The sequence below is a fragment of the Neofelis nebulosa genome, chromosome 1 (genome assembly GCF_028018385.1).
Source record: "Neofelis nebulosa isolate mNeoNeb1 chromosome 1, mNeoNeb1.pri, whole genome shotgun sequence".
Taxonomy (NCBI): domain Eukaryota; kingdom Metazoa; phylum Chordata; class Mammalia; order Carnivora; family Felidae; genus Neofelis; species Neofelis nebulosa.
In genome coordinates, this window is record NC_080782.1 from 43,276,222 (window position 1) to 43,304,092 (window position 27,871).

The 27,871-nt window shown below is 55.2% G+C and overlaps 1 protein-coding gene across 3 annotated transcripts in view; it reads right to left on the reverse strand.

Annotated features, from left to right (window-relative positions):
* Nucleotides 1-27,871, reverse strand: part of CAMK2A (calcium/calmodulin dependent protein kinase II alpha) — a 61,068-nt gene that overhangs the window by 16,231 nt on the left and 16,966 nt on the right. For 2 of the 3 annotated variants that reach the window (XM_058720069.1, XM_058720079.1), the window contains exons 3-14: nucleotides 23,813-23,872; nucleotides 17,193-17,247; nucleotides 16,263-16,328; nucleotides 16,070-16,142; nucleotides 12,942-13,044; nucleotides 11,713-11,796; nucleotides 11,488-11,582; nucleotides 10,132-10,254; nucleotides 9,673-9,756; nucleotides 8,149-8,191; nucleotides 5,703-5,743; nucleotides 29-77 (exon numbers count right to left, since the gene is read on the reverse strand). In XM_058720069.1, the coding sequence (XP_058576052.1) occupies nucleotides 29-77; nucleotides 5,703-5,743; nucleotides 8,149-8,191; nucleotides 9,673-9,756; nucleotides 10,132-10,254; nucleotides 11,488-11,582; nucleotides 11,713-11,796; nucleotides 12,942-13,044; nucleotides 16,070-16,142; nucleotides 16,263-16,328; nucleotides 17,193-17,247; nucleotides 23,813-23,872 (876 nt within the window). Of the gene's footprint in view, nucleotides 1-28; nucleotides 78-1,059; nucleotides 1,093-5,702; nucleotides 5,744-8,148; nucleotides 8,192-9,672; nucleotides 9,757-10,131; nucleotides 10,255-11,487; nucleotides 11,583-11,712; nucleotides 11,797-12,941; nucleotides 13,045-16,069; nucleotides 16,143-16,262; nucleotides 16,329-17,192; nucleotides 17,248-23,812; nucleotides 23,873-27,871 lie in introns of all 3 variants that reach the window. The other variant, XM_058720059.1, reaches the window with a different exon arrangement.

Here is a 27,871-nt window from a genome sequence, read left to right on the forward strand (position 1 = left end):
CAGACACTGGAGGCAAGGCCTCCCCTACCTTTGGTGTCTTCATCCTCAATGGTGGTATTGGTACTCTCTGAAGATTCCTGCCAAAGAGAACACGGGACACGGTGAGGCCTGCCTGGCAAGCGGGAAGACGCACGGCCAGTTTCGGGGCCGCCCCGGCTGCCTGATGCTGTGGCCCGGTTTCCGTAAGCCTCGCCGGCTCTGCCATCCAGATGCTGCACTGAAAACCCTGCCGGACCTCCAGGCCTAAGGAGGGGGAGGGCCCAGCTGAGCGGGTGGCTGGTGGCAGGGGGCGTGGATGAAGGGATGGTCGCAAGGAGAACCCTGGCCTTTCTGGAAGGGTTGGGAGGGCTCCCTGGCCCTGTCAGCTTGAGGGAGCCAAGAGGGGGTGTGGAAGAGCAGAAAAGGCATATGGTGGCCACAGAATGGGGAAGGAATACACACACTGGCAGGAGAGGAAGAGAGAGAGGCAGGGAGGCCCAGTGTGAGAGAGGCTGGGCCTCCGGGGGAGAAAAACCACACAACTGAGGGAGACAGCGATGGAGTCAGAAAAAGAGGGATGTGGGCCACCATGCCACCACTGGATCCCCTCGACAGAGGCAGGGGCTGGTGGCTCCTCTGCCACCGGCAGGCCCTGGGTAGCGTCGAAAAGCTCAAGAAGGGCCTCTCTGGCGCCCACTCCTTTGGCCAAACCGAGCCCCCCCTCGCCGCAACTGGCACAAACCAAGCCCTGAGACGAGTTCCAGAGCGGAGGGCGGGGAGAAGCGAGAAGCCAAGGGCTGGACGTGGGATGGGGTTCAAATCAACCTTCATACCTGAGGGGGCTCTCAGGTCTGCCGCCAGGCTGCTGGTCTGGGCCATGGAGTTGGAGGTGTCAACAGAAACACGCCAATGACACGCACACACAACACACATGTTGTCGCACGAGGCACACACGTACCAAGCACGCCCTGAGCACCCTCTCCCCGCCCCGGGTTCCCAGTGCAGCCCTGCAGGAGGGAGGCGGGAGCGAGGGTTTGAGGCCCAGCATTTACCGGCGTTTGGGAGACGGCAGACACTCACCATTAACTGAACGCTGGAACTGGACTTTCTTTTCTGGAAAAACAAGGAGAAGAGATGGGACAGGAAAAGACACAGCGTGAAAACGGCAGGGAAGCAGAAGAAACGGCAGGGAGCAGAGAAACAAAAGACAGGGGAGGTTTGGAAGGATGATGGGCCTCAGGGTCACCCTCTGTGGTCCCTCGCCAGCGTGGCATTGGGGCACGAAATCAGGGCCACCAGCAAGAGCTGCCCTAGTATGGCCAATCCTCACTCAGCCTGAAGCTCTCGGGGCCTCGTGCACAACTGCCTGGGGCTCACCATTCGACCGCAAGCTCCAGGCCGGGCCTCGCCTGGACCAGGGCTCCCCCTACACCAAGCTCTGACGGGGGAAACCAATCCTAGGGCTTGGATGCCAGTTGCCTAAGGCCTCCGGAAGCCAAAGCTCTTGCCGGACGAGAGGGCGCTCAGGTCTGGAGATGAGGCCCCGTGTCTCCTCCTAGACTCCCCACGTGTGTCTCTACTGAAAGAACCCCACTCCCGGGTGGGTTGAGCCTCATAGTCACTTGGGAAACTTGTCGAGAATAAACATCACCAGGCCCCCTCAAGGAGTTTGATAACTGGGTGTGGGGCGGGGCCTGGGCATCTCCGTTTTAAACAGTATTGCCAGGTGACTTCAAAGCAGGTCCCGGTGTGGAAACCAGTCCTTTAAGTAGCCTTTGAAATCCTGCTTCCCAGCGATTGGCCTGTTCAGCTCCTTTACGGTGACAGAGAAACTGAGGCACAGCCAGACGCATGGCTGAGCCCATAATTTGAGTCTTTAGGCCCTGCCCTCCCTCCTACTCCAGTTTTTGGGGGATTTGTAGCTTCATTCCTATTATTGGCTGAGGAACCATGGGAAGGAGAGAAAGTTAGAGGACACGTGCGGATTGTCTTCTCCTTCGCTCACTCCTAAGCTAGGTGATGCAAAGACTCACATTCAGGAGGGGCTGTAGGTCAAGACTGACGCTAAAATTGGACAGATGGGAAGCTGGGGTCCAGAGACGGGCAGTGACCTGCCCGAGGTCTCTCAGCCAGCTGGTAGCAGAGGAGAGGCTGAAACCCCTGAAATGCAGGCTTTCTCCTCTGTCCAGGTCTCCAGGCCCCACAGCCTGATGGCGCTGCAAAGTCCTGTCCTTCCTGGACGCGCTTACGTCTAAGAGGCCTGGAAGCTGTCCCCCTCGCTGTACTGTGAGCAGGGACAGACCTGAGATGCCCTCAGGGTAGGCCTTTGTGGGGGCGGTGGGGGGCGGCGGAGGCACTGGCTATTCTCTGAGGATCCTTAGGTCTAAGTCTGCACTCTCTGACTTCAAGATCCAGGATCCTCTGAGGGCCAGGAGGAGCCTAAGATCCTGTGCTCTCCGTCCAGGGCCCCCAAAGATGTGGCAGAAGTGGCTCACTGGGCACTGCCCAGTGTAAAGTCTCACAGTCCCTGCATCTGCCCCAGCTCGATAGACTCCCACAGCTAGCAGCCCGCGGCCAGCCCCTCATCCCCTCTTCTAGCAGAAACCTGAGGAATGCAGGGCCCGGGGTTCCAGGCGGGACACGAGGAGGGAACACAGAGCAGAGACTGCGTCAGATTCGGACATACAGTGACAGGATGGGACATGGGGGAGAGGAATCACGATGGCACGGATGGGACACCAACAGGGGGCAGTGAGTGGGGCTGAGGGGTGGGAGCGGTCGGCCGCTCCTCATAGAAGCAGAGGCTTAGAGGTGGCTGGGAGGCGGGGGTGGAGGGCATCACTTCTGGCCAACAGAAAGGCTCGATTTCCCCGGATCACAAACGATCACGATGCTAATAATAACCCCTCACTGACCAGGGGCTTTCACCAAAAGCAGAGTCACATCTCCCAGAACCACGTGCAAAAGCGTGGTTCTAGGGTTAGCAAAGACAGCAGACGTAAAGTAGGGTCAAAATTAGCCTTACAAAGCCCATAAAGTACAGTACGGTGTTATCTCTGTTCCCCAACCAGCCCTTTTCCCGTCCAGCGTTGGAAGCAATCACCGGGGCTTCAGCAAAGCCTCCGATGAAGTCAGTGGTTTCTTTAGGGACCAAGTGGTAAGAAGAATATGTACGTCCCCACTTGGGCGGAATGTGTGTTGTTCCAAGCAGCACATGGTGTGACTCCCCCCCCCCAAGGGCCCACTCTGGTATAGAGCCTCTCACTGGCCGCAGGAAACACCTACCATTCTCCCCTTGCACAGATGGCAGGACTGATGACCCAGATCGCCGAAGGAGGGCACGGTGGGGCCCATCAAACCAACGGTTCCTTGACTGGAGGTCCAGCATCACTCATAGTGAAACACATGACTGGACCCCCCAGAGCAACACATTGCAGGCTAGGCTCCCCAACTCCCGGGCAGGCCCCTGGTTAACTCTGGCTATTCCTGGCCTTTGGGTTTCTCTTCGTCCACACCAAAGCCACCTGAGAAGCCGCTCAGGGTCTGTCCTGCTGCTGCAAGAAGGAGTGGCTCTTTCTCCAGCTGGGCCCACCGGCACGCCTTGCGGTGACTAGCCAGAGTTCCGCCATGCTACGTGATGTCCTTGCCCCCAGATAGCCTCTGCCTCCTGGCCTGGGCTGGAGAGGAGCCAGAAGGGAGCTTCATCCCAAGACCCACTGTGAGGGAGGACCTGACCTCACATCCAACGGCTCTGTGTCAGCCTTTGCCAGGGCCACACCCAAGAGCCAAGCAGACGGGGCAACCCTCCCTCCGCCCCTCCTCCTCCGCTGACTTCAGCCACAGCCCACCCGCACCTGTGACCTCTGCCCTATGTCCTTCAAGTATGATTTTTTTCCCGGGGACCCCAGCACCCCCGGTGTCTACCCACTAGGGCCAAGAGGACCCCGGCTGCTCCAAACTGGGCCACCCTCATACTGTACCTCCCCCCATTACCCTTTCCATTTGGAGGGGGGAGAGCATTTGACTCATGCATGACCCAAAACAGCCAGGCAGCCAGAACTCAATTCTGGATTCCATCCTAGGATTTGGGATAGGTGTGTGTTAACTTTATAAATTGGGTTGGCTTTAGAGCTGTGTTTCCAAAGACTTCCTTGATCAAACTTTGTTTTCAAGGGAAATCTTACTTGCAAGTCCAATCTAGAAAACAGAAAAGATAATACTGACTAGCATCTCATGAGCGAGGATCGCACGCCAGTACCCCCGCTGAATCCTCAGGATACGCTGGTTTGCTTCATCCTCACAAACAGCCCTGGGAGGTGGGAATCCCTTTTACTCCCATTGCCCAGATGAGGAAACACAGGCTCAAGGGATTGAAATAACCAGCTGAGGTCTCTAGCTGCTAAGTCCTCCCTGGCTCCCTTAACCACTGCGATGTCTGTTACATGGAGCTATTTGGCTGAAGTGGGTGTGAGAAACCGAGAATCTTCTCTGCTCAGCCTCCCCCTTTCTATCCCGTGCTCCCTGCTGCTAGGGATGCCTCCCCAGAACCTTCAGGCTCCAAGAAGTTCAGTTTGAAAACTACTGACTTTGGCTGATAACCAACTAATTATGTATTCCTCACGTACCCAAGATGAGAAGGAAAAATGATTAGATAGGGTTTTGTTGGCTTTTTTTTTTTTACTCTTCTGTTTTTAAAGCTTATATCTTAGAAATGATGGAGTCCACATGCCCCCACCCCACACACAACCCATTGCACATTGCACTTATGAGGAAAACTTAGCCCCCAGAGGACTAAGGGCAGAGAGGAGGCCCAGATCCTGGCCTCAGCCAGCCAGCCCAGATCTCCTCCCATGCAACCCATAAACCAAACGAAAGCCAGTGGCCTGAGACCATAAATGCCACTACAATGAAGCCATGAAGCCACCAGCCCACCTGGATGGCTGTGTTTGGACAGCATCCCACACCTTCCAGCATCCTGGGCACAGCCCAGCCCTGGGGTCCTGGCCAGGCAGGGCTCTGAGCCCAGAAAAAGGCAGGGTCTCAAGAGAGGAGAGCCCACAAGGCAAGCCAGTGGCAGGGGAGGAGGGGGCCGGAGAGGGAGGGGGGCCAGGCCCCAGAAAGCAGAGGGAGAAGAGAGAGGAGGGAAGGAGGGGTCAGCAGGGTGTGGGCGGAAGTAGCTCGGGCAGGGCATCGGGGGTGGGGACAGAGGGCAGGCCTGGGTCATGGGGAGGAGGAGATTCTTGGCCCTGAGCCGGCAGGCCTTGACAGGGTGGGTGCCTCTGTCAGATGATTGGCTATCCAACCTCCATGGACTTCGTGGGTGGGACTGGGGTGCACACTGGGTCAGGGGCCCGTTCCAGCCAGCCCACACTCGGGGAGGAGGAGGTCACCCCTCATGATCAGCTCAGTCTCTTCTTTGTACCCTCTCACTTTCCAGTCTTCCCGTCCCAGAGAACCACAGGTATCTTCAGACCGGCCCCTTTCCTTGCGCCCGCCCCAACTCCCCTGGCCACCTGCCTCTCCCACCTACTTTCAACCCTCCCCCTTCCCCTCCCCCAGCCCCCCCTCCCCCACCAATTCTGGGGACAGCCCGGCCGCACGAGTGACCACATCTGCCCACAACACCTTCAGCAAGGCCTGGGTCTCGCCCCAGCCCTGAAAGGCAGGCCCTGTTGGTGGAAACGCTGCCTGATGCTGGCCCTGCCGGGCTCCCGGGGGCTTACCTTCACACCATCATTCTTCTTGTTTCCTCCGCTCTTCCCTCCTGCGGAGGAGAAAAAGTAGAGGGTTACCAACACCAGGCAGGGCACCAAGGCCCACAGGGTAAGGAACAGCAGCATCCGCGGGCAGGCGGAGGGCACAGAGCCGGCTCAGTGATCCGGGGGACACCTCCTCCTTCTGCTCCTCCTTCCTCCTTGGGGCCTGGACTGCCGGTGGCCCCCTAGGTGGGCCTGGGCTCCCCCGCTCTCAGCAATCTTGAGTGTGACCCTCTGGCCCCATGGGTTGTAAGAGGTGATCAATGTGTCCCAGGCCCGTGGGGTTGCTGTTTCAGTCCAGGGATTCCCTCTGGATCCCAGTCACCACCCGTGCTGCTGGTGGCCAACCCAGAGGCCTGGCTGCCTGGCCCGGGGCTGGACGCTCCCTCCCCACCCTGGCCCACTCTAATTTTAGCCCCATGCTGCTGCAGAGGTCATGTGTCAGCCCTGCCTACTCACTCCGGACAGCTGCGAGCGTCGTTTTGCCGGTGATGAGAAGCAGATGCCCCGCTCTGGGGCCCATCCCTGCCAGAGCACCCACCCCTACAGAGGCCTCCCTACCCCTAAATTCCAGAGCCCCATGCTCGGGCTGGCTGTGTCCCTGGTGCTGGGAAAAGCAGAGCAGCGGTTCTCAGGGAGGCCCCTCCTCTTGTTGTTCCTCTTTCCTCCTTCCCTGCCTCCTGGACAGAGCCCCTGGAGAGGGCAGCAGCCAGGAATCGGCAGGAATGCCCAGCCCTGCCCAGCCCGGCATCTGGCCGCTTCAGGCTTCAAACAAATGCCTTAAGTTACGTGAGACAGGATAACTATAGAGTGCTTAGCACAGCACTTGACCTCGATGCAGTAGATGGTCGGTAAATGGTAGCCACTGTAAGTCCTTCTCCCGGACGCTGGGAAATGGGGAGCCTGGGAAAAGGGGCGGCATGGGACATGGACGCCCCAGAGGCTCAGAATGACAGGTTCATGCTAGCCCAGCTTCCCAGTCCTTCTCACGTCTCTACCTGTGACCCCTTCCAGGCAAGTCTCCCTCTTAGAAAGTAAATGCAGGGGTGGGTGCCTCTGGATCCCAAAGCTGGGAGGAATGAGCTTCCTGGGCTGGACTGGGGTGTACAGAAGAACAGGGGGAGTAGTTGCCCCTCCAGCTTCAAGGGGCCGCTCTCAGCTCCAGCCCACAACCGCAGGACTGTGGGTCCCATGAGGTCACATGTTCTGATCTTCAAGAGAAGACAGAAATCTGAGTTTTTCTATGAAATCGCCTACTTTTTAAGTGCTGGGAACTCTTTTCAAAAACACCACTGTTTTAAAACACCACTGGTCCCATAAGCCCATCAAGAGATGGGAACTGACCCATGGGCACCATCTGGACTAGAGTTTCTAGGGGCCCTTCAGACGTTAAAAAAAGACTCTGACTGTCTGGGTGGCTCATCTTTCAATTTAAGGAGCTGCAGGATCCTTGTCTGAGGAGAGAGTGGGAAGGCAGTTAAATGCGGTGGGGCAAGCCCAAATGTGAAATTCCAGAGTTTTCCCACCCGTGGGTCTCATTCTTCCAGCTGATTCAATGGGCAGATAGACTCTCTGGGAAGCCAGAGCCATAGCTTCCCAGAGCCGACCCCTTGCTGTGGAGCCGGCCACGTGTCCACAGCAGCCCTCTCCGACTGGCCCAGCCCCAACCAGAGGGCCCCTCGGGTGAGCTTTGCTATATCTGCTCAGCTGCCCCGTCAGCTGTCCGGGCTCCCCAGAGAGAAGCCTCTGGCAGGCATTGACCTGGGTTCTCTCCCATGCGCCAAGGGGAGCTTCTTGCTAAGCCCTGATGCAAATCCCTTCCTTTTCTCTTTGGGGCCACATGCCACAGGTCGTTGGGTACTCCCTGCCTTAACCAGCCGGCTACGGCCAAGGCCAAAGACCATTACCCCGGCTCCCTGGTGACCCGTCGTGGTTAAGGGCTTGCTCCAGGGTTGCTCAAAGCTGCACCAGAAGCAGGCTCTGCCTCTCTCTGCCTAGCAATGGCCCCCACTGCCTTGTCACAAAGGCCACCTGAGTGAAAGCATGGGGACTGCTTAGCACAGGGCTCAGTAACAGCAGGGAACAGGAATATTGCTATTTCCTGGGCCTACTTCAGTCCTGCCTGGACGTGTACCCCGGTGTTTGGGAGGACTCCCCCTGGGGCTGGCCCAGCCTGAGAACCCAGCACCGCTGTGAGTTTGGGACGTTAGCCTTTCCTGATGGGCCTTTGGCCTGCTGACCTTTCACCTCTTGCCACTTGTGGGTGCAAGTGACCTAAGCCCCAGTCTTTGGTCCTCTGTAGCCCTCACTCTCCCCAGGCCCCTGGCTCAAGGCCACCCAGATATCCAACAGGGCAGTGCTTCCAACAGACCTGTGCGGGACATATTTGGGGCTCTGAGGTCCCACCACCTACCAGAGAAGTTCCTGGTAGCCAGCATGGTGGTAAGGATGGCTCCCTGCAACAGAGAAGGAGGGGGCATGGGGCACAGGAGGTCAGAGGTGAGGGGGGAGAGGAGGGACAGAGAAACGGGAGGGGCGGGGGGAGGGGAGGCAGGCTTTGCAAAGCCTGCCTTCTGCCCTGCCCCTCCATCTGTTTTCACCCTACAGCCCAGAGACCGTCCCTGCCTCCCTGGGGAAGTCGGGGAGAGCTAGGCCTTAGCTGGCACAGCTCCTGGAACAGGGCCACCCTAGCAGCAGATATTAATAGGTCCCACTGGCCTGGTAAAAGGGCTCAGGGACACCTGTCAGCGGGGGCTCCTAAAGGCCAAGGAAATGTCCTGCCTGGACAAGGACAATAGACCTGTCCTCCCGGGCCCCCTTTACTCTCCACCCGGTGCATTCGAGCCCTCAGTTCATCATTAGTTTGTCCACTCGGGGCTCCTGGGCTCAGAGCCGTGGACGGTTAACAAAGAAACTCTTTTGTCTCGATGAGGGGGCTAAGGCACCACCCTGCTGGTTCTGACAGTCTGATCTGGACACTCTCTGAGTCTGACAGTTCATGATTTTAAGACATGAACAATGGTTCTGACATTTTGCGATTTCCTCTGCGACAGCTCCCAGTGGGGGTTGGGGGGTGGGGGGCAGTGGGACCTAGTTCTCCTGGCCTCATGCTGCCCACCACCCCCTTGGCCCATGTCCCCTTCCTGAGCTACCACATCAGGCCTGGGAGCAGTTGGTGAGGAGGTTCTGCATGAGTTGAGGCCTCAGCACCTGTCACTCAGCGTTCTGATGCCTTCTCTGTTCCAGCGGGCTGGAGATTCCTCATTCTTCTTACCTGCTCATGGGGTCCCTGGCAAGGTCTTAGGCCAGTAGCTATCACAGCCCTGGGGGCACACATGACCTGCTTGAGAGGCTGGCAGCTCCGGGCCCGCCTGGGTCCCACTGTGGCTTCCTCTGGGCCGTGACCCCTGACCACGTCTCTTGGCTTGTCATCTCCTATGTTTGGCAGCCGGATCTCTCATGACCCTGGCCTCCTGCCCCATCCCATCTCACCCCCTAGGACCCCTCACCAGCCACTCTGGAACCACGCTTTCGGACTTCTGCACGAGCTTTTCTCTCCATCTGGAACATCTGCCCACACTGACTCCACACCGCTAATACCTGCTTGTCATTTGGGGCGTCTGCTTAAATGCCACTTGCCTAGCAAGTCTTCCTGGGATGCTTCCGTGGTCCTCCCAGACCTTGCCTGTGGCCCTGCTGTGTACTCCTCCAGCCCCAGGGTGTGCCCAGGCACAGCACTCACCACTGCCCCTTGATGTCCTGCTTCCTTGTCTGTCCTTTCCACTGCCCCCTCCCCAGCCCAGACAGTAGATGTTCAGTAAATGCTTGTTGACTCAGTGAAGGAAAGAACTTGTGAGGGGGTCTCTCGGCCTCTGCAGAGACCCAACCAAGCTACTCCATGTCGGGGGCGGGGCTCGGGAGGGCCGGGACCCGTTACCTTCAGTTTTCTCCTGGCGTTGAACTTCTTCAGGCAGTCCACGGTCTCCTGTCTGTGCATGCAGGAGGCCACAGTGGACCGATGCTGGAGGAAGAGGGGAAAGGTCTGTGAGTGGAAGCCAGGCCCGCCCGAGGGCCCCTCGGCAGGGTGTCTCATGGAGATGTGGTCGGGATTTGGGGGGGAGGGGCGGGGGGATAAATCTCTGTTCTAGGGAATGCTGTCCACACTGCAGGTGCTTGGCACCCCCGGCACCTGACATTCAATGCCAGTAGCATCACCAGTCATGACGTCAACGCCTCCCGTTCTCACTTCTCCCTGACAACCACAGCCGGGCAGCGTCTTGTGAGCAAGCTCCCTTGACCCCATGTTGGGCCCGAGGGGCCAGGGGCAGAGCCATGGGGGTCCGGACCCTGAAGTCAGGAGGGGCTCCTGGGAAGGGCCCTGCTGAGGAAGGCTCACCGAGATCCAAGGGTGCTTGAGGGCCTCGGCGGCCGTGATGCGTTTGGATGGGTTGATGGTCAGCATCTTATTGATCAGATCCTTGGCTTCCGGGGTGACAGTGTCCCATTCTGGTGACGGGAACTGGAAGGGGCAGAGGGGCCAGGTTTGCCCAGCCTAGCCCAGGCCACCCCTGCGATCCCCCAGCCCCTGACTGGCAGGGGAGCAGGCAGGGGTCCTACTGCCCATCCACTCGGGCATCCACAACCAGGAGGAGTGGGGACCCTCAACGCAGGGACCCCCCCTGGAACCAGAGGAGGGACAGGGTGCTTTGCTGCCGGGGACAAATCAGAACAGAGACCAGAGGGAAAGGAGGACTTCCTCTGTTGTTCTGAGGCTGTGCCTTGTCTGGGGAGCAGTAGGCCAGCGGCTATAGGCCAGACTCCAGAGTCAGAAGGCTGAGTTTAAGTCCTGGCTCTGCCTCTTAGGCTGTGTGACTCTGGACAAGTCATGTGACTGACTCTCAAACTGCCTCTAGAGATGTTGTGAGGATTAAATATGACGTGAAACACACAGCGCATAGTTTGATAGAAGTAGCCTTATTGAAAATCAGTATAGGGGCGCCTGGGTGGCTCAGTCGGTTAAGCGTCCGACTTCGGTTCAGGTCATGATCTCGCGGTTTGTGAGTTCGAGCCCCGCGTCGGGCTCTGTGCTGATGGCTCAGAGCCTGGAGCCTGTTTCAGATTCTGTGTCTCCCTCTCTCTCTGACCCTCCCCCGTTCATGCTCTGTCTCTCTCTGTCTCAAAAATAAATAAAGGTTAAAAAAAAAAGTTTAAAAAAAGAAAATCAGTATAGCTTGGTCCTTAGGAACACAGACGCTAGAGCCAAACTGCCTGGGTTCAAATCCCAGCTCCACCACTTTCGGCTATGCAGTGTGGGCAGTTATCTAACCTCGCTGCGCCTCAGCTATCTTATCTGTAAAATGGGACTAATACTCACACCTATGTCATAGGTTGGTATGCAGATTAGCAGTAATATATATATAAAGCATCTAGAAGAGTCCTCTATCAGTGCTAGCTATTATTATTATTTATGTGTGCATTACTATTGGTGGGAGCAGGGTTGGAGGGAGTTGAGAGTCCGGCTTCTGGACCTACCCTCCACCTCTCATCCCACTTGGGTGCTGTTTCTGCCCTCTGGGGCCCCGGGCTAAATCCCGTCACACAGAGGCTCAACCGTGAGGCGAGGCCTCACGCATCAGCCCTCAGGCTCTACCCGCCCCACAATTAGAGAGTGGCAGGGGGCCTAAGTGGGTTGGGAGGGCAGGAGGGAGGCACAGGAGTTGACAGGGAGGCTGGAGAGAGGAGGGACACTCACATCATAGGCGCCGGCTTTGATTTGCTGGTACAGGCGGTGCTGGTCCTCATCCCAGAATGGCGGATACCCAACCAGCAGGATGTACAGAATGACCCCTGGGAAGAGGACCAGGAGAAGCCTCACCCCCCTGTGGGGAGGAGCCATGAAGAGGGGAAGGATGGGAAAGGAGAGGGCAGCAGAGGGGCAGGTGACTGGGGGGATGAGGCGACTTCGGGGTAGACTCACCACAGGCCCACAGGTCCACAGGCTTCCCATACGGGTCCTTCCGCAGCACTTCCGGGGAGAGGTATCCAGGCGTCCCTGCGAACCCTGCTCCCCAGACACCCAGACAGGCAGACACACACACAGAGGTTGGCACGTTAGCAACCCAGAGCAAGGTCCTGCTGGAAGAGGGATGAGGTTGCCCTGGAGATGAGGAAAACACTCCCTGCCCCCAAGAGTGTGTCGAGGGCAGGAAGCTCTGGCCCGGCCAGCCAGCAAAGCCTCTAGACCCGGCTGTTGCCGTGTCAACTGTAGCCGAGCAGAAACCTTGCCCACTCCCCACCCTTGTTGGAGCTGGTCCTGGGAGAGGAGGAGGACTCTCCCCAGCTCTGGTTTTGCCTTAAGTCTCTTTTTCTTTGAGGCCTCAGTTTCCTCATCTGTCAAATGAGGGATTAGGGACGCCTCCCTTCACCACCTCCCGGCATTGTTGAGAGGATCTCGCTGGCAACAAACAGGCATCCAAAGTACTTTAACAGATAATCCTAAGAACAGTGACTATCTCTTAAGTGTGTGTGCTAAGCACGGAGCTGAGCACTTACACGTCTGGTCTCACTCCTCACACAGCCCTGAGGAACGTGCTGTTATCACCCCCATTTCACAGGTGAGGAAACAAAGGCTCAAGCAAGGTGACGTGACTCATCCCAAATCACACACCTCCTAAGTGGCAGAGTCAGAACTTGAACCCAGAGCTCTGGCTCTTAACTGATGATCAAAAGTGCCCACTAAAAAGTTTCCCCAGATAGCGGAAAGGACTTAATTATGCCAGAATCTCAGAGTGCTCGGGCTTGTCTGAGCTTAGATCCTGGCTCTTCCCCTTTTGATCTCCCGTGAACTCTTCCAAGTTTCTTAGCCTCTGTTCCCCATTTGTAAAATCAGGATAATTAGCCCCGGTACCCAGGCTGTTAGGGGAACCCATGGAAACCCCCTAGCCCGTAGGGATGGTGCACGTGTGTGTGAAGAAGCCATGTACTCTTTTCATGATAACTGTGTCCCTGTGCCTGAGTCCCGTGGATATAGGATGGGCAACACCCAGTGACCAGGGGCTGACTGGGCTGCGACCGCTGCTCCTAGAGCCCTGGCTAGTGCAAGAGCCATCTCCCACTTGCCCCTGCTTGGGCAGGACTCTCCTAGAGGCCAACGTGTCAACACAAGGCCGGCCCCCAGTGCCCCCGGCACCCCCTGCTCCCACTCACCGAACCATGCCTGCTGCTCCCCTTCCACCTCTATGGCCAGGCCAAAGTCCGCCAGCTTCACCGCGGCGCCCTTGAGCTTGGAAGCCAACAGCAGATTCTCCGGCTTCCCAGGACCAGAGAGAAGAGTGAAGTGGGGGAAGAAAGAGCCAGAAGACAGTGATGAGCAGATTCAGAACCTCACCTCCGGGGGCCTGGGCGTACGGAGGAGCAGCTGGACAATCCAGAGGTGCCCTGCACCCGCCCCTCCAGTCCCAGCCACGGGACCCTGAGCTTCAGCCCCCAGAGAGGGGACGACCCTAGGGCAACACTGCCATCTACTGCACCAGAAAGACCTTTTCCCCACCCCACATCCCCTCCTTCACCTCACCTCAGGGTTTGGGGCTGGGGCTGCGGTGAGGGCAGGGAGTTGGGGCAATAGCCACCACTATAATAGAGAAGAAGGAGCGATATTTATTGCGCCCCTCCTAGGTGCCAGTCACTAGGCTAAGTGTTTTGCATACATCATCTTATTGCCTCAACAACCTTTGGGGTCAGCATCATTCTCCCCGTTTTCCACAGTAGCCTTCCTACATTCCCCGAAACAGTCATGCTTGTTCCCACCTCAGGGCCTCTGCACTTCCCGCTCCCCCTGTCTGATTTGCTCCTTCTCTGAGCTCCACAGAGCTGACCTCTTCTCTTCATCTGCTCTCACCTTCATGTCACCCTGTCAAAGGATCCCTCCATGACTATCCAAAGGAGGAGCCCCCAGGTAGCCTCTGTCTTAGCAACTTGTTACTATCTTCAGAGATATCATCACAATTTGTAATGTTTCCCCATCTGTTGTTGTGCTTGTCCATTATCTGTCACCTCTATAGAAAGTGAGTTCCTTATCCATCTGTGCACCACTACATCACCCGCACCTAAGACAGGGGACAGCACAGAGCAGACACTTAATAAGTATTTGGCATACGTATGAAGGTGAGGAAACCAAGGCTCGGAGAAGTTAAGTGACTTGGCCAAGATCACACAGCTGATAAGTTATAGAGCCAGAATCGAGGCAAAGTCAGGCTCTGGAGCTGTATTTTAACCACTCTAGGCTGAGAGAGGGCCTCATATATGCTGCCTGGCCTCTGGGGCCCCAAGGCTGCTGTCTTCTGCTGGGTCTGGAGAGGAGGAGATGCCCCTACACAGGACAGAGGGAAGTGGAAGTGAATCCTGCAGTTAGATAGCCCTCGCTTCTGACCCAGCTCCACCATTTCTATGCCGTGGAACTTGGGCAAGCCATGTCAATCCTGAGCTTTAGTTTCCTCTCAGAAAAATGGATCAAGCCCAGCTCATGGAGCGGTGTGCGGATTAATCCGTGTAGAGCCCTTGGCAGTGGCCTACGGCGTGTGGTTGATGAGCATTAGCGTTCCCAGTTTCTGCTTGGGGTGGGCTGGGGGCGTGGAGACAGCTGGTTTCCTCTGACCCCCTTCCCCACTGGAACTTCCGAGGGGTCCCACCTCTGACCTTCCGCTGACCAAAGTTAGGTGGGACCCAAACAAATATAGCTCCATCTGTCCCTCGTTAAGGCCTCTTTTATCCTCTGGTGACTGCGTTCCCAAAGTGTCCTGGGCCTTGGTAGCTGTCCTGCCCTGATTTGATGAATATGCCACTAATTAATCTATGCAGAGTGGCCTAAATTTGCGCTGCCTCTCCTCCTTTCTCCTCCTGTGCAGGGGCTGTAGCTATAATGGGAACAGGCCCTCTGGGAGAACTGCCCTGCAGTCTGGCAGGACCCTCTGGGAGTGCACACTCACCTGTGGGTGTAGACTGATAAACTAGGAGCTCACAGGAGCTCAGCTGAGAAACCATGGACTGCTCGTGATAGAGGTGGGCAGGGGCTCAGGTCAGAGCACTGCATCCCAAAGAGGGACCTGGGTCCCACTGGAGGACGCCCAGGGAGGGCGGCCAGAGAGGGCGCCCAGGATGAAGAGGGCCTGGAAATCCTGTCCTGCCTGGGAACGGAGGAGAACAGCCTGCGGAAGACTTAGGAGGTACAACAAAGCTGCCCAAGGGTCTCTGGGCTGCTCCAAGCTGGAGGCTTGATCTGTGTGGCCCCAAAGGGTAGAATTGGGGTTCACAGACAAAACTCCCACAGCAGGAAAGATTGAAGGAGCATTTCCCAGTGGTTCAAGGGGATACCCCATAAGAAGCAAGTTCATAGTCACCGAAGGCCAAAACGCAGAGGTTCAAAGGCACCTAGAAGGAACTACTGTAGAAGCAGGAACTGCATTGAGGGGCTTTTTGGCCCAGGCCACTGCGGGCACAGGATCTGGGGTCAAAAGGCCAGGGCTCCAGTCCTAGCTCAGACACAGCTGAACTGCGTATTCTTGGGCAGGTCCCTTAGACACTCTAAGCTTCAGTTTCCTGCTCTGCAAACTGGGGATACCAACCGAGGTAACCAGCCTCGATGCCGTGAGGCTCAGCAGAGGAGAGCTATGAGTCTGTGCCGACCAGGCAAGGCTATGTGGCTCGTGCCAACCCTAGACTGCACGTCTGCTTGGGTCTGTCCATCTTCCCATTCAGGTGGGAAGAGGAAGGACTCTGAGGACCCCGAGACCTGTTTTTCTTCTCCCCCCACCTGCCAGAGACCCAGAAGCAAGAATGACAATGTGTCCGCGCACCAGACACTGTGCTGTCTCCTTTGACATCCTCAGCAACCCTGTGCAGAGGTTGCTATGGCAACCCCGCTGTAAGGAAGCTGAGGCCTTGAGGCTAGAGAGTAGCCTAGCTGGGCCTTGGACCCCTTCGTAGCCAGCACTGTCAGTCTAACTACATCTTACCGGGTCTGGCCCAAGGCACATGAGGCGAGGAGTCAGGACACTGGATCCTGAGCCTAGATACTCCTCCCTGAGCCCAATTTCCTGATCTGAACAGTGGCGTCTATATTCCCCACCCAGCCCAACTCAGGGGATTCTGGGGGCTCCTGGGTGGCTCAGTCAGTTAAGTGTCCAACTCTTGATTTCAGCTCAGGTCATGATCTCATGGTTCATGAGTTCGAGCCCCGCATCGGGTTCTGCACAGAGGCTGTTTGGGATTCTCTCTCTCTCTCCCTGTCTCTCTCTGCCCCTCCCTGGGTGAGCTGCACCCCCAGATGGGTCGCTCACCTTCAGGTCCCGGTGCACCACACCCATCTGGTGGCAGTGCAGCACAGCCTCCAGGATCTGCTGGATACAGTGACTGGGGAGAGAGAGGAAGGGGTCACGGTGTGAACGCAGGCCTCTCCCGGAAAGCTGGAAAGGCAGGGAGGGAGGCCCCCTTGGCCCCAGGCACCATCGCCAGGCTGCACCTGGCACTCACCTGGCATCAGCCTCACTGTAATACTCCCGGGCCACGATGTCCTCAAACAGCTCCCCACCAGTAACCCTGGGGAGACAGGCACAAAGTCACCCTCCCACAAAGGCCCCAGGTGTTGCCTCTTCCAAAAGAGTCTCCAGGAAGCTAAGGACGGGACCCAGGGACCTCAGAACCTCAGCCCAAAGGGAGGAACCCCAGAGGTGTCTCCTGTTGGAACCCTCTTCCTGGCTTCTAGCCCACCTGTCCACCAACTCCCCTCCCCTCTGCCACCTGCCCTTCTCTCCCACTGGGTCCAGGCTGCACTTAGGACAGGGGATGGGACACTCAGAACGTATCACTCAGGGTCATCAGGCTCCTGGAAGCCCAAGGACTGGGTTTTGTTGCTGTTATTGTTTGTTTGTTTGTTTGTTTGTTTAGTAAACTTGATGTTTTTAGAGTAACTTTAGGCACACCGCGAAACTGAGGCACAGAGATTTCCCACACACCCACACATGCAGAACCTCCCCCACTATTAACTGTTTTTTTTTTTACAGACGGGACCAGTGCCTTCACTGAAGTTTCTCTGCCAACCCAAGAACCTATCATTTCATTATTGTTTTTCCTTCCATTGACTGGCTTTAAGAACTTCACAATGACTCCAAAAGGAAACTTTCTATCGCCACCAGACATGCAAAGCCAGCATCACTGGCCACAAACAGAAGCAAAATGAAAGCTGTGCCAAGGAGAGGAACGGGTATGTGTCGCCTTTTCAGGGAACCCCACCTGCACTGCTTGGGTGGCAGGCCTACCACATTTGGGAAACTTCAGTCTCAGAAGAGGGAATTCAGCCCAGCCTGAGAGCATTTGGGAATCGGGCCGAGGGACCCAGCCAGGTCACCCCGGCTCCAGCTGCCCCCCCACCCCTTGTACAGCCCGGGGTGGGCCCAAACTCACAGGTCGAAGATCAGGTAATGGTGTCCCTCCTCAGAGATGCTGTCGTGGAGCCGGACTGTGGGAGGGGCCCAGGCAGCCAGTTAACCCGGAAGCACTGCTTCCTGCCCCCTCCTGCCCTCTCACCTCCCCTCCCCCGCCCCCCAACAGTCAACATGCCAATTTCTCAGTCACTGAGCACAAGCTAGGTAACAGGTGCTTTGACAAACTAAGTAAAGGATGGCTCACTGACTTTGGGCATCGTCAGAAGAGGCCCGGGTTTAAAGGTGAAAGACCCCTCCCCACTTTGGTGAGAGTTTGACCCCTTTCTTCCCCCAACGCTTAGCTTCTTGCAGGGCGAGGTGGCATCGTCGAATCAGCCCGTGGCTCAAATCTCTGCCACTTCCTAGCTGTGTGACTTCAGGCAAGTTGTTACACCTTTCTGAGCCTCTCTTTTCTTGCCTGGACAATGAGAATGAAACTTCTGGACCTGCAGGCTTGTGAGAATTCCATGAGGCACCCAGCCGGTGTTCAACCAATGCGGCCCTGAGTGGCTAACCCCACTGTGTATCCAGGTCTGAGACAAGAGAGCTGGGGGACATGGGGGACAGTGGTCCCTGAGTGTGAGCATGCTGAGAAACTCATCTCTTCCTACCTCATTTACCAAGAACGGGGGCAAGGCTCCCAGAAGCCCAGAGCTCCCTAAATTACCCCCTGAGATTCTAGAAGGAAGGGTCCGAGGCCTGGGATTGACTCTAGGGGGCTGCACCCTGCCAACCAACTGCATTTTCTCCCAGGACAGCTTCACATCCTTCCCTGAGCCACAGCCTAAAAATGTCCACAGAGCGGGGTGCGGGCTCAGAGAATTAAGATACATCGCACAACGGAAAATTACACAGCTGTTAAAATAATACGGCAGTTATGTATCCACTGGTTCAGAATCATCTCTGAATTATGTTGTTTGGCAAAAAAGCAAAGCGCAAAACAGCGTGCGTGGTACTTTTTATAAAAGATGTATTTAAGCCTGTCTGTGGCCTAAGCCTCTCTGGAAGGATACAGAGAAGTGGGCACTGGGGTACCTTGGGAAAGGGAATCGGGAGAGCAGGGGTTGTGAGTTGTTGAGACTATTTTTTCACTGTGAGCCCTAGTGCCATCTGAATTCTTGCCATGTGCATGTATTTCTGACTCAATATTGAGTCCCCTAAATGGCTTAAGACTCTCCGATCTGCACATAAAGTTTGGAGAAGCAGGATCAAAAACACAAGAGTGGGTGTCTGCTCTGGGGGAGGGGAGAATGTGATCAGAGATGGAGGAGGAAGGGAACACAAGTTTATTATTGTTTTTAAAGATTTATTTATTTAAGTAATCTCTACACTGAACGTGGAGCTCAAGTTCACAACCCCGAGACCAGGAGTCACACACCCCACCGACTGAGCCAGGCAGGAACCTCAGGCATGCAAATTTAATTAAAAAAATTTTTTTTAATTCCTAAATGATGATATGTGTTTATAAATGACAGAAAGAGGGGTGCCTGGGTGGCTCAATCGGCTAAGCATCCGACTTCGGCTCAGGTCATGATCTCAGGTTTGTGGGTTCGAGCCCCACATCAGGCTCTGTGCTGACAGCTCAGAGCCTGGAGCCTGCTTTGGATTCCGTGTCTCCCTTTGTCTCTGCCCCTCCCCCACTCGTGTTCTGTCTCTCTCTCTCTCTCTCTCTCTCAAGAACATTAAAAAATCTTTTAAATAAATAAATGACTGAAAGATGTGTTAAACATATGTTTATTTTGCTCTTAACTAAGCTCTATGCTTAACTTGGGCTCGAACTCACAACCCCGAGATCAAGAGTCGCAAGCTCTACTGGCTGAGCCAGGCAGGCCCCCCTGTTTGTAGTATATTTCAAAGCAAAAACAAGAAGCAGGTTGCCTACAAGTACATATTATGTGATCCGGCTTTAATTTCTTCTCAACATTTTATTATAAAAAATTTCAAACATACACTCACGTGAACACCCGTGTACCCCCCACTTAGGTTCTATCATTAATCTTATACTTGTTTCACTACGTTTCTACCCATTCCTCTACCTATTAACCTGTTTCCATTTTTTAAGGCATTTCAAAGCAAAGGTAGGCTCGGTTTTTGAAATGTATATGTGCAGTGAAAAGAGCATCCTGTATATCCTGTGTGCAGAATCTGGCAACCCCGTATTGGTGCCCTGGCCAGGTCCCCTTTGGTAAGATGGGGTCACCATCCTGCAGCTGCCAGGGGGGTGAGCTGCTAACAGCTCACATTTACCCCCTTCTCTGGAGAACTCCCCACTGCCTACAGAGCCACCTTGTGTACAAGGTTACCTGCAGCATTCAGCCAAGGACTGACTACTGTGGGAGGGCAGGGTCGGTGCAAAGGGGCAGTCTCCTTGCTTTAAGGAGGGACAATCCCAAGACAGGATTTATGTTCCAGTCTGTACGCCATACACACACCTGGAATCGGGTCAAAGTTAGACTTGACCTGAGGCCACACCCTTGCTCAATTTCTTCCCTTTTTCCATCGTGCTTCACCCAGTTCCTTGCAGGCCTTCCATGAGAACACACCCTCAATAAATCACGAGAACCTGAGTCCCTGCCTCAGGCTCTGCTTCTAAGAAACCTGACCTGAGATAATATGTATAGAAATACTCTCAGGTCATGATCTCACGGTCCGTGAGTTCGAGCCCCGCGTCAAGCTCTGTGCTGACAGCTCAGAGCCTGGAGCCTGTTTCAGATTCTGTGTCTCCCTCTCTCTCTGACCCTCCCCCGTTCATACTGTCTCTCTCTGTCTCAAAAATAAATAAACATTAAAAAAAATTAAAAAAAAAAGAAATACTGGAGAAGGTACAGACATCATATATCATATGGAAACATGTATCATACAAAGTTAGCATTGATAGTGTAACAAGATAAAGTTTTTAAAAAGACCCTTTCCTTGGGGAGTAGACTCCTTATTGCCTACTCAGTTCCTGGCAGGCACGTATGTTTTTAACTTCTCTTTCCTGAGCATGAGAAGCTCTGAGAAGCCAACCTGCAGTCAGAACCATCTCAGAATGGGCTTTTAGAACCGGGTCAAGAGGCATTTGAGAGGAACTCCAAGAAGACTGGGCTCCTTGATCTACCCTCTGACCAGAAGCCTCAGCCCCTTTAGAGAAGAGTCTCAGGTTTCAGAGAAATGGACAAAATTGGGGGAGGGGGAGGGTCCTTCGGCCTTGATTCTAGCTCAGATGGTACTTTTATGCTGATTTAAAAGCCTGCCCCTCTAAGAAGCCAGGCGACAGGAACATAGGCTGGATTCTAGCCCCCACCTGCATGAGGGCACTGGCGTTAGTCCCTGAGAGGAGGTGCCATCATAGCTACGAACCCAGGAGACAAGACACATCAAACCTCTCCTTCCATCCGTAAAGGCTACCCTGAGGGAAAAAAAACTGAGTCCAAAGCCAAAGAGGAAAGGAAATTTTCAAGAGCCGCCGCAGGGTGTGAAAGGGTCTCACCACCTGGTAGAGATTGACATGACTGTGGTCGTTGAGTTATGCTGTCAGTTTTTGACTTTTTAAAAATATTGTCATAGATCAAATAGATCTGTAACCTAGTTTTCATTTGTGTAGCTGAGCTCATGAATTTCTGACATGCCTTTCATATTTCCAACAGTTACCACTTTTTCCTTGGAAATTAGAGGCTGGTGCTTCTTACCTATCCAATGCCCCCTGACAACACATTCTTGATGTCCACTTGGGAAGCTAAAGAGAATGGCTGGGAACCTGGGCTCTGGAGTCAATCTTGCTGGGCTCACCTCCCAGCGCTGCCTCTTATAAGCTGTGCAACTTTGGGCAAATTAGGTAACCTCTCTGACCCTCCTTTCCTACCAGTAGTGGTAACACTACTGGCCTGCTTTGGAAGTTAATCGATGATACTGTAAAGCCCTCAATACAGTGCCCGGCACAGGGAAGAACCTGATAAATGAAAACACCATCGTCTTCATTATCAACCAGCCCCCCTTCTCTTGCCCACCCAAATCACTTGTGAAACTCTAAGGTTGTCCCCTACTCCCTGGGATGGCCTTTGGGGTTTGCCCCACCAGCAGGTGGTAATACAGAGTGTAGGGCACTGTCCCATGTGCATGGCACAGTTGGGCCGCCCTGTGCTAAGCCACGGCCTCCCTGACCTGGTCCCCTTGGGGCTGGGCACCGGCCACACACGGGCAGCAGCCAGTAAGCATGGCTAGAGACACCAAGCAGGCTGGCTAGGACTCAATCTAGCTTCTCCAGGCACGGACTTGCCTCGTGGGTTTTGCATCCACGGCTGTACCTCTTTGCATTTCTTTGGGCAGATTATAATCTATAATCTATTTAGAAGTGAGATATTTGGAGGCTCAGGAAGTAGCATCCTTCAGGGCCCTTCCAGCCCTAAGATAGCTCGGGTTCTTCCCCCGCGTCTTCCTGGTCTGGGTCTCAGCTCGGCTCTCCACTTCCCTGTGTATCAGCCACCCCCGCCCCTTCCTTTCCCCCTCCCCACCCCCATCCTCACTTCTTCTGCACATCCTCCATCCCTAGCAGAGGCCTTGGCACACGGTGGGGCCTCGGATGCCCTTGCTATCAGGTGAAGGAAGGAAGGAGTAAATGATTCAAAGATGACAACGATATTAAAGGTGACAGCCATCATTTCTGAGACTTCCCCATGTGCCAGGCTTGTGCTAAGTGCTTTATTTGCACTTTCCCATTTAACCCTCCAACAGTTGTAGAGGGTGGATATCATGATTACCCTCACAGAGGAGGATACCGAGGGTCAGAGAAGTTCAGAGCCTGCCCACACTCAAACACCCAGTGAACAGCGGAGCTGGGATTTGACCCCACGTGTAAACCCCGTTCTCTTCACCGCCATGTTAAACATAGGGCCCCAAACTGTTGACCAAACACCTTGATGGCTCAGAGGAATGAGAATCGTGTGGAGGTTACATTTTCGGGTAAGGTGGTTTTGTGGAAAGGTGTGGACTGAGGAAAAAGGGGAGCAGTCTCATGATAATAAAGCACTTACCTCGGGACTGTCACTGTGCTATGCTCTATCTAATCATCACAACCCTATGAGGTGGGTATCATTTCCATTTTCCAGCTGAGAAAACCCAGCTTCAGAGTGGTTAAGCAACATGTCCGGGGTCACACAGCAATTAAGCAGCAAACCCAGGATTTCAGCTGCAGTCTGTCAGCCCCAGAGCCCATGACTACTGCTCCCCATGCACAGCTGGGAATGAGAGGGGGAAGGAGGTGCAAAGAGGAGGCAGCGTTGACCTGAGACAGCTGCAGCACACCCCCTTACACACACCCTTACACACACACACACACACACACACACACACACACACACACACACCACCTCCTTCCTCTGGGGCTGACAGGCTTTCTCAGAACCGTGGGACTTTATCGTCAGAGATCACTCACAATCCTGTCCGTCATACAGCTGGGGAGGTGGAGGCCCCGCCCAGGCAGGAGCCGGCCTAGGGCTGCACAGTGAGTCTGCAAGCAGGTCGGGGATCGGGGGTCCAACCAGCCTCGCTCCCCACCAGCTGCCTTGCTGCCCCTCTTCTGATTCTGGCCCTGGAGCCTCTGGCTGCTGTTTGCACGGCTCTGCTCCCCTTCCCTGGGCACAGGGAAGGGGAGGTGCCTTTTGGGTATAAATACCAGATGGAGATGCTTCTCTCCAGCAGGAGAGTTAACCCTTGGGGCTCTGGGCACAGAGAGATGCTTCCTCCCCATGGGCGAAGGCGTGGCGGCTGTCAGAATTGGAATATTCCTCAGAGAGCCCCTAGGCCTGAGTCCTCAAAGCGTGGTCTGGGAACCAGCAGCCTCGGCATCGCCTTGGAGCGTGTTAGAAACGCAAAACCTTGCCCCCCCCCCCCGCCCCCAAACCCACTGAACCAGAATCTACCTTTTAACAAGATGCTCAGATGATCCAGAGGGTGCTTCCTTGTGAAGTTGGGGAGGAAAGTGGCTCAGAGAGGGAGGGGCTCCCACCCAAGGTCACACAGCCATTCCCTGACAGAACTCCATCTAGAATCTGCACTTCCTTCCCACGCCCCACCCCCAGCCGCCCAACTCAGAACGATGATGGGCAGGGATGCAGCCCCCCAATCATGTAAGGGGGAAGTGGGAGGCCAGCCAGTGACATGTGGTCTAGGCCCGGCCTCTCCTGGCGGCCTGGGCTCAGTCTACCCCGGCACCGGGGCCACCTTGGAGCCTGCCTCTGGGGGGCAAGCAGGCGGCTGGGCTAGGCAGGCGGCCCAACCACAGTGCCAGGCTGACTCAGCATGGGGCAGGTTTGGGGAGTGGGGCGTGCTGGTCAAGGCCAAGCCTGGCCTATTTTCGTCTCTCTCAGAGCTTCGGGAGTTTTCCTGCAACAGCTTTTCCGAAGGAGGCTGCCGGCAGCTGCGTGGGCTGGGAGGAAGGGCCCCTTCTTCACCTTCCCCTCAACCAAGCTGGTCTCTGAGAAACGTGGAAACCATTAAAGTTACCCCCTTTCCCATAACGGGGGCCATGATGCCCAGAGAAGAGAGCAGCTGCCCTCCCAGCCCCCAAACACCCACCGGGCTGGGTGCCACCCACACCCCTCCCCCCTCCCCAAAGCTCACCGATGTTGGGGTGCTTCAACAGGCGGCAGATGCGGGCTTCACGCTCCAGCTTCTGATGGTCTGAAACGCAGATGCCCAGGTAAGTCCCAGGTGAGGGAGGAACCTTCCCCCACTCCATCTCTGCCTCTTCACAGCCTCTTATGATCTGCACCTGCCAGGGCAGCCCCTGGGCCCTGCCTGGAGAAGCTCGCCTCTCTGGCAGGGGCCCTGGGTCCTCCAGGAAGGCAGCGGGATGCAGCAGAAGGGGGAGAGACCAGGTTGCAGTGCCTCAGAAGTCCCTTCCTCTCCCTGGGCCTTGGTTCCCGGGGCTCTCAACTGAGGTACTTCCCAGAGCCACAACCACTGAGCCCGGAACGGCTCCCCAGGGCAGGCCCCTGCCCTGCCCCCAGCCTTGCCCCTCCCATGGGGCTCCAGCTGGGACTGAACCACTGACAGGCACTCCTCCAGACCCACCCTGCACAACCCTCTCCCTTGGGCTTGGGGCCTTCACCCGTGTGGTTCTCTCAGCTTAGAACTTTCCCTTCCAACCTCCCGCCCGGCCATCATTGGCCATCACTCGTTCATCCCACCTGTCTTCAGATACACTTTCTCCTAGCAGCCTGTCCTGACTGCCAGGCTGGTAGGGGCCCCTCCTCTGGGTTCTCAGGGCCCCTGGACAACACATCCTACCTTGTCTCATGGACCGGGACCTTGTCTCGTGCCCTTAAGGGCAAAAACTTGGTCTCTGTTGTACCCTGGCATCTACCCAAATGCCTGGCACATAGTAGGTGCTCAAGAAATAATTGAAGTAAAGAATAAACCATTGAATGGCGAACCTTTCTAAAGGAGTCTGTATTTTCTCTGCAGGAGAAGAACCGTATTAATTTGCAGGGGCCACCCCCCTTACAAGGGACTCCGGACCAGGGACACAGAGAGCCCCAAAGAATCTGCAGTACAGAACCTGCATGTGACAGCATCGGGGCGTACCCAGAGCTCTTGCACCTGCTTTCCAGGACTTTTGTCCAAACCCCCAGGGAGAGAGGACTTGTTCAGAATCTGCCCCCTCTCCCCCCCATAGTCACTGACTCTGGGACTGCTGGGAACAATCATACCCATGACCCCCTTCCATCCCCCCAACGACCCTGTGCTGTGGGCATCCCTGTCCCCATTTTATGCATGTCTCCATCTCCTTTTGGGTGCTTTCCTCACAGTTCAGTAGTTGACGCCTTAACTTAAAACAACAACGACAACAACAACAAAAAGGGAGGCGGTAGCAAATCTACAAGATTTACTATGTGCCCCGTGCTGTGCAGGGCACTTTTTTTTTTTAATTTTTTTTTTAACGTTTATTTATTTTTGAGACAGAGGGAGACAGAGCATGAACAGGGGAGGGTCAGAGAGAGAGGGAGACACAGAATCTGAAACAGGCTCCAGGCTCTGAGCTGTCAGCACAGAGCCCAACACGGGGCTCGAACTCACGGACCGCGAGATCATGACCTGAGCCGAAGTCGGACACTTAACCGACCGAGCCACCCAGGCGCCCCTACAGGGCACTTCTATATGCATCTCAAGTGCTTACAACCGCCCTTTGAGGGAGGTGCTGTCACGTTCTGGCTTTACAGAGGAGGAGACAGAGGAACAGGGACGTTAAATACCTGGCTCAGAATCACAACTGTGGTGATCAGTGGAGCCACACTTTGTACCCAGGCAGGCAGACTCCGGGGAGGAGCTTTAAAACCCTGTACTATACTGTTCTCCGCACCCTGACTCATTGCCACCACCTCCACCTGCCCCCAATTTCTGAATGGGAAAATCGAGGCCCGTGCCAGGGAACTCATGCAGATACTCAGAGGCAGAGCCAGGACTAGAACCCAGTCCCTGAATAGCCCCTTCAGGGCAGGCAGGCACCAAGGAAGATTATAAGGACGAAGCAAGTCCCAGCTCTTGTCCCCAGGCAGCCAGCTCCGCTTTCCCCTGCCTCTTTATTAGAGCAATCACAGCTGTTCTCCATGGGCTGAAGAAGCCAAGATCAATACTGAAATGTGGCTTTTTCATCAGCAAAGCAATTAAGTCCAATCCTGTTTCCATAGAGCGTAAGCTCAGCTCCCCAGCTGAAGGTGGACTACAGGCTGGGGGAGGGGAGGTTGTGCACACTGGGGGGCTTCCCCTGGTCCCCCGTCCTTCCCAGCCTCCTTTCATATCTTCCAGGGTGGGGGCAGGCCGATTCCCACACAGAAGAGGGGGATCCCCAGATCACACCGCATTGCAACTTCCAGCGCTAGAAGCATTAATTTGTTGAATTTACGTAAACATATAGGTTTTCCAATGGTTTTCGTAACTGTGAAATGCTTTTATTTTCTAACATTCCTCGAAGAATGTAGGGACTGTGTTTCTCTTGACCTCTGAGGACTTGCTCTGTTATGTAGGTAAGGAAACTGAGGCCTAGTGATGAAAAGGGCAATCCCTTTATCAAAATCACTCAGGGGTGCCTGGGTGGCTCAGTCGGTTAAGTGTCCGACTTAAGCTTGGATCATGACCTCATGGTTCGTGGGTTCGGGCCCCGCATCGGGTTCTTTGCTGGCGGCTCAGAGCCTGGAGCCTGCTTCGGATTCTGCCTTGGGCTCTCTCTGCCCCTCCCCTGCTTGTGCTCTGTCTTTCTGTCTCTAAAATGAATAAACATTAAAAAAAAAATTTTTTTGAATCACTCAGTAGGGTGGTCAAGCCTTGTTAGTACTCAGAGCTTTGAGGAACTGCTCCTGGATGCTGTCCCTAATGCAGCCAATAGTCCTCGGCAGCGAAGAACCTCTTATTAAAATATGAATTAGTTACTGTCACTCCCTGGCTTCAAACCCTTCAACAGTCCCTAGTGTACTTATAATCCAAACTCCTCACAACAACCAGCCAGACTCTGCTGGGTCCTGCCTCATCTCGGCCTTGGAGCTACAGCCACAGTGGCCGCCTCCTTTCTGACCTCAGGCACACCAAGCCCCTTCCCACCCCAGGGCCTTTGCATTCGCCCCGTGCCTTCTGCCTAGAATGCTCTTCTCCTGGGTCTTCTTATGACTGCCTCCTTCTCCCCTGGCAGGTCTAGCACAACGTCACCTTTTCAGAGGTGCCTTTTCTTAGTGTCCCCTTGCCCCATCACTTTCCCACTGCCCTGTCTTCTTTATAACACTCCTTGCTACCTGAAGTTATCCAGTTTATTTATATGTTCAGTGTTATTTTCAGTCTTCCCCCTTAGAAAATGGGTGTGGTGAGAGCAAGACCTTGTCTGTCAGTTGCTGCCGTGCTCCCGGGGCCCAGAGCCACTAAGCAGCTTGTCCAAAGTCCCATAGCTAAGAAATGGCAGCGCTGGAATTTCAGCCCATGTTAACAATTACTATACTGTATATCGCCTCCCATTCTTATAATTAATTAATTGACAAATCAATCCATCCAGCTCAATATAGTCCCACAATGGTGAAGCCTCCTGCCCAGGTACCTGGAAGGATTAGCCCCAATGCCCACTACAATACCTTGTGAACCTTCTCCCCCACTGCCTGGGGGCAGACCTCCAGGGTGTTGGGGTTAAGGGGTCCTACCTTGCCCAGGAGCTTGGCAGGCAAGGGTGAGTGGAAGTAAGGTTCAGGGTGAGGTTCCTGGGGCCAGATAGCACCAGAAGGGCAGGGCAAGACAGAGCAGAGCATGGGGGCAGGCTGGAAGTCTGTGCCTGCAGAGGGGGTGGGCTCCAGCAGGCAGGTGAGCAGTGGGACTCTGGCCGGAGGCACAGGACAAGAACCAGGGGGAAAAAATAGACTTCAGAGTCTTGCAAGAGGAAATGCCCCCACCCTCTGTAGGGCCTCAACAGGGTTCCTGATCCTGGGGGGGTTAGAGAAATAATCCTAAGGAGCAACAGTGCCAGGCAGGGGTGGGGAGTAAGATGAGGAAGACGGGAGAGATGTGTCTTACTGCCTACTTCCCCTCACGGACCACAGGGGTAGCCTGAATGGCTCATGCCGCGTCCTGGGACTGGTTGCCAGGGAGCCAAGGAAGTGACCCCTCAGCACTCGAATAGAGAGTGGGTACTGTGAAGGTTCTGTA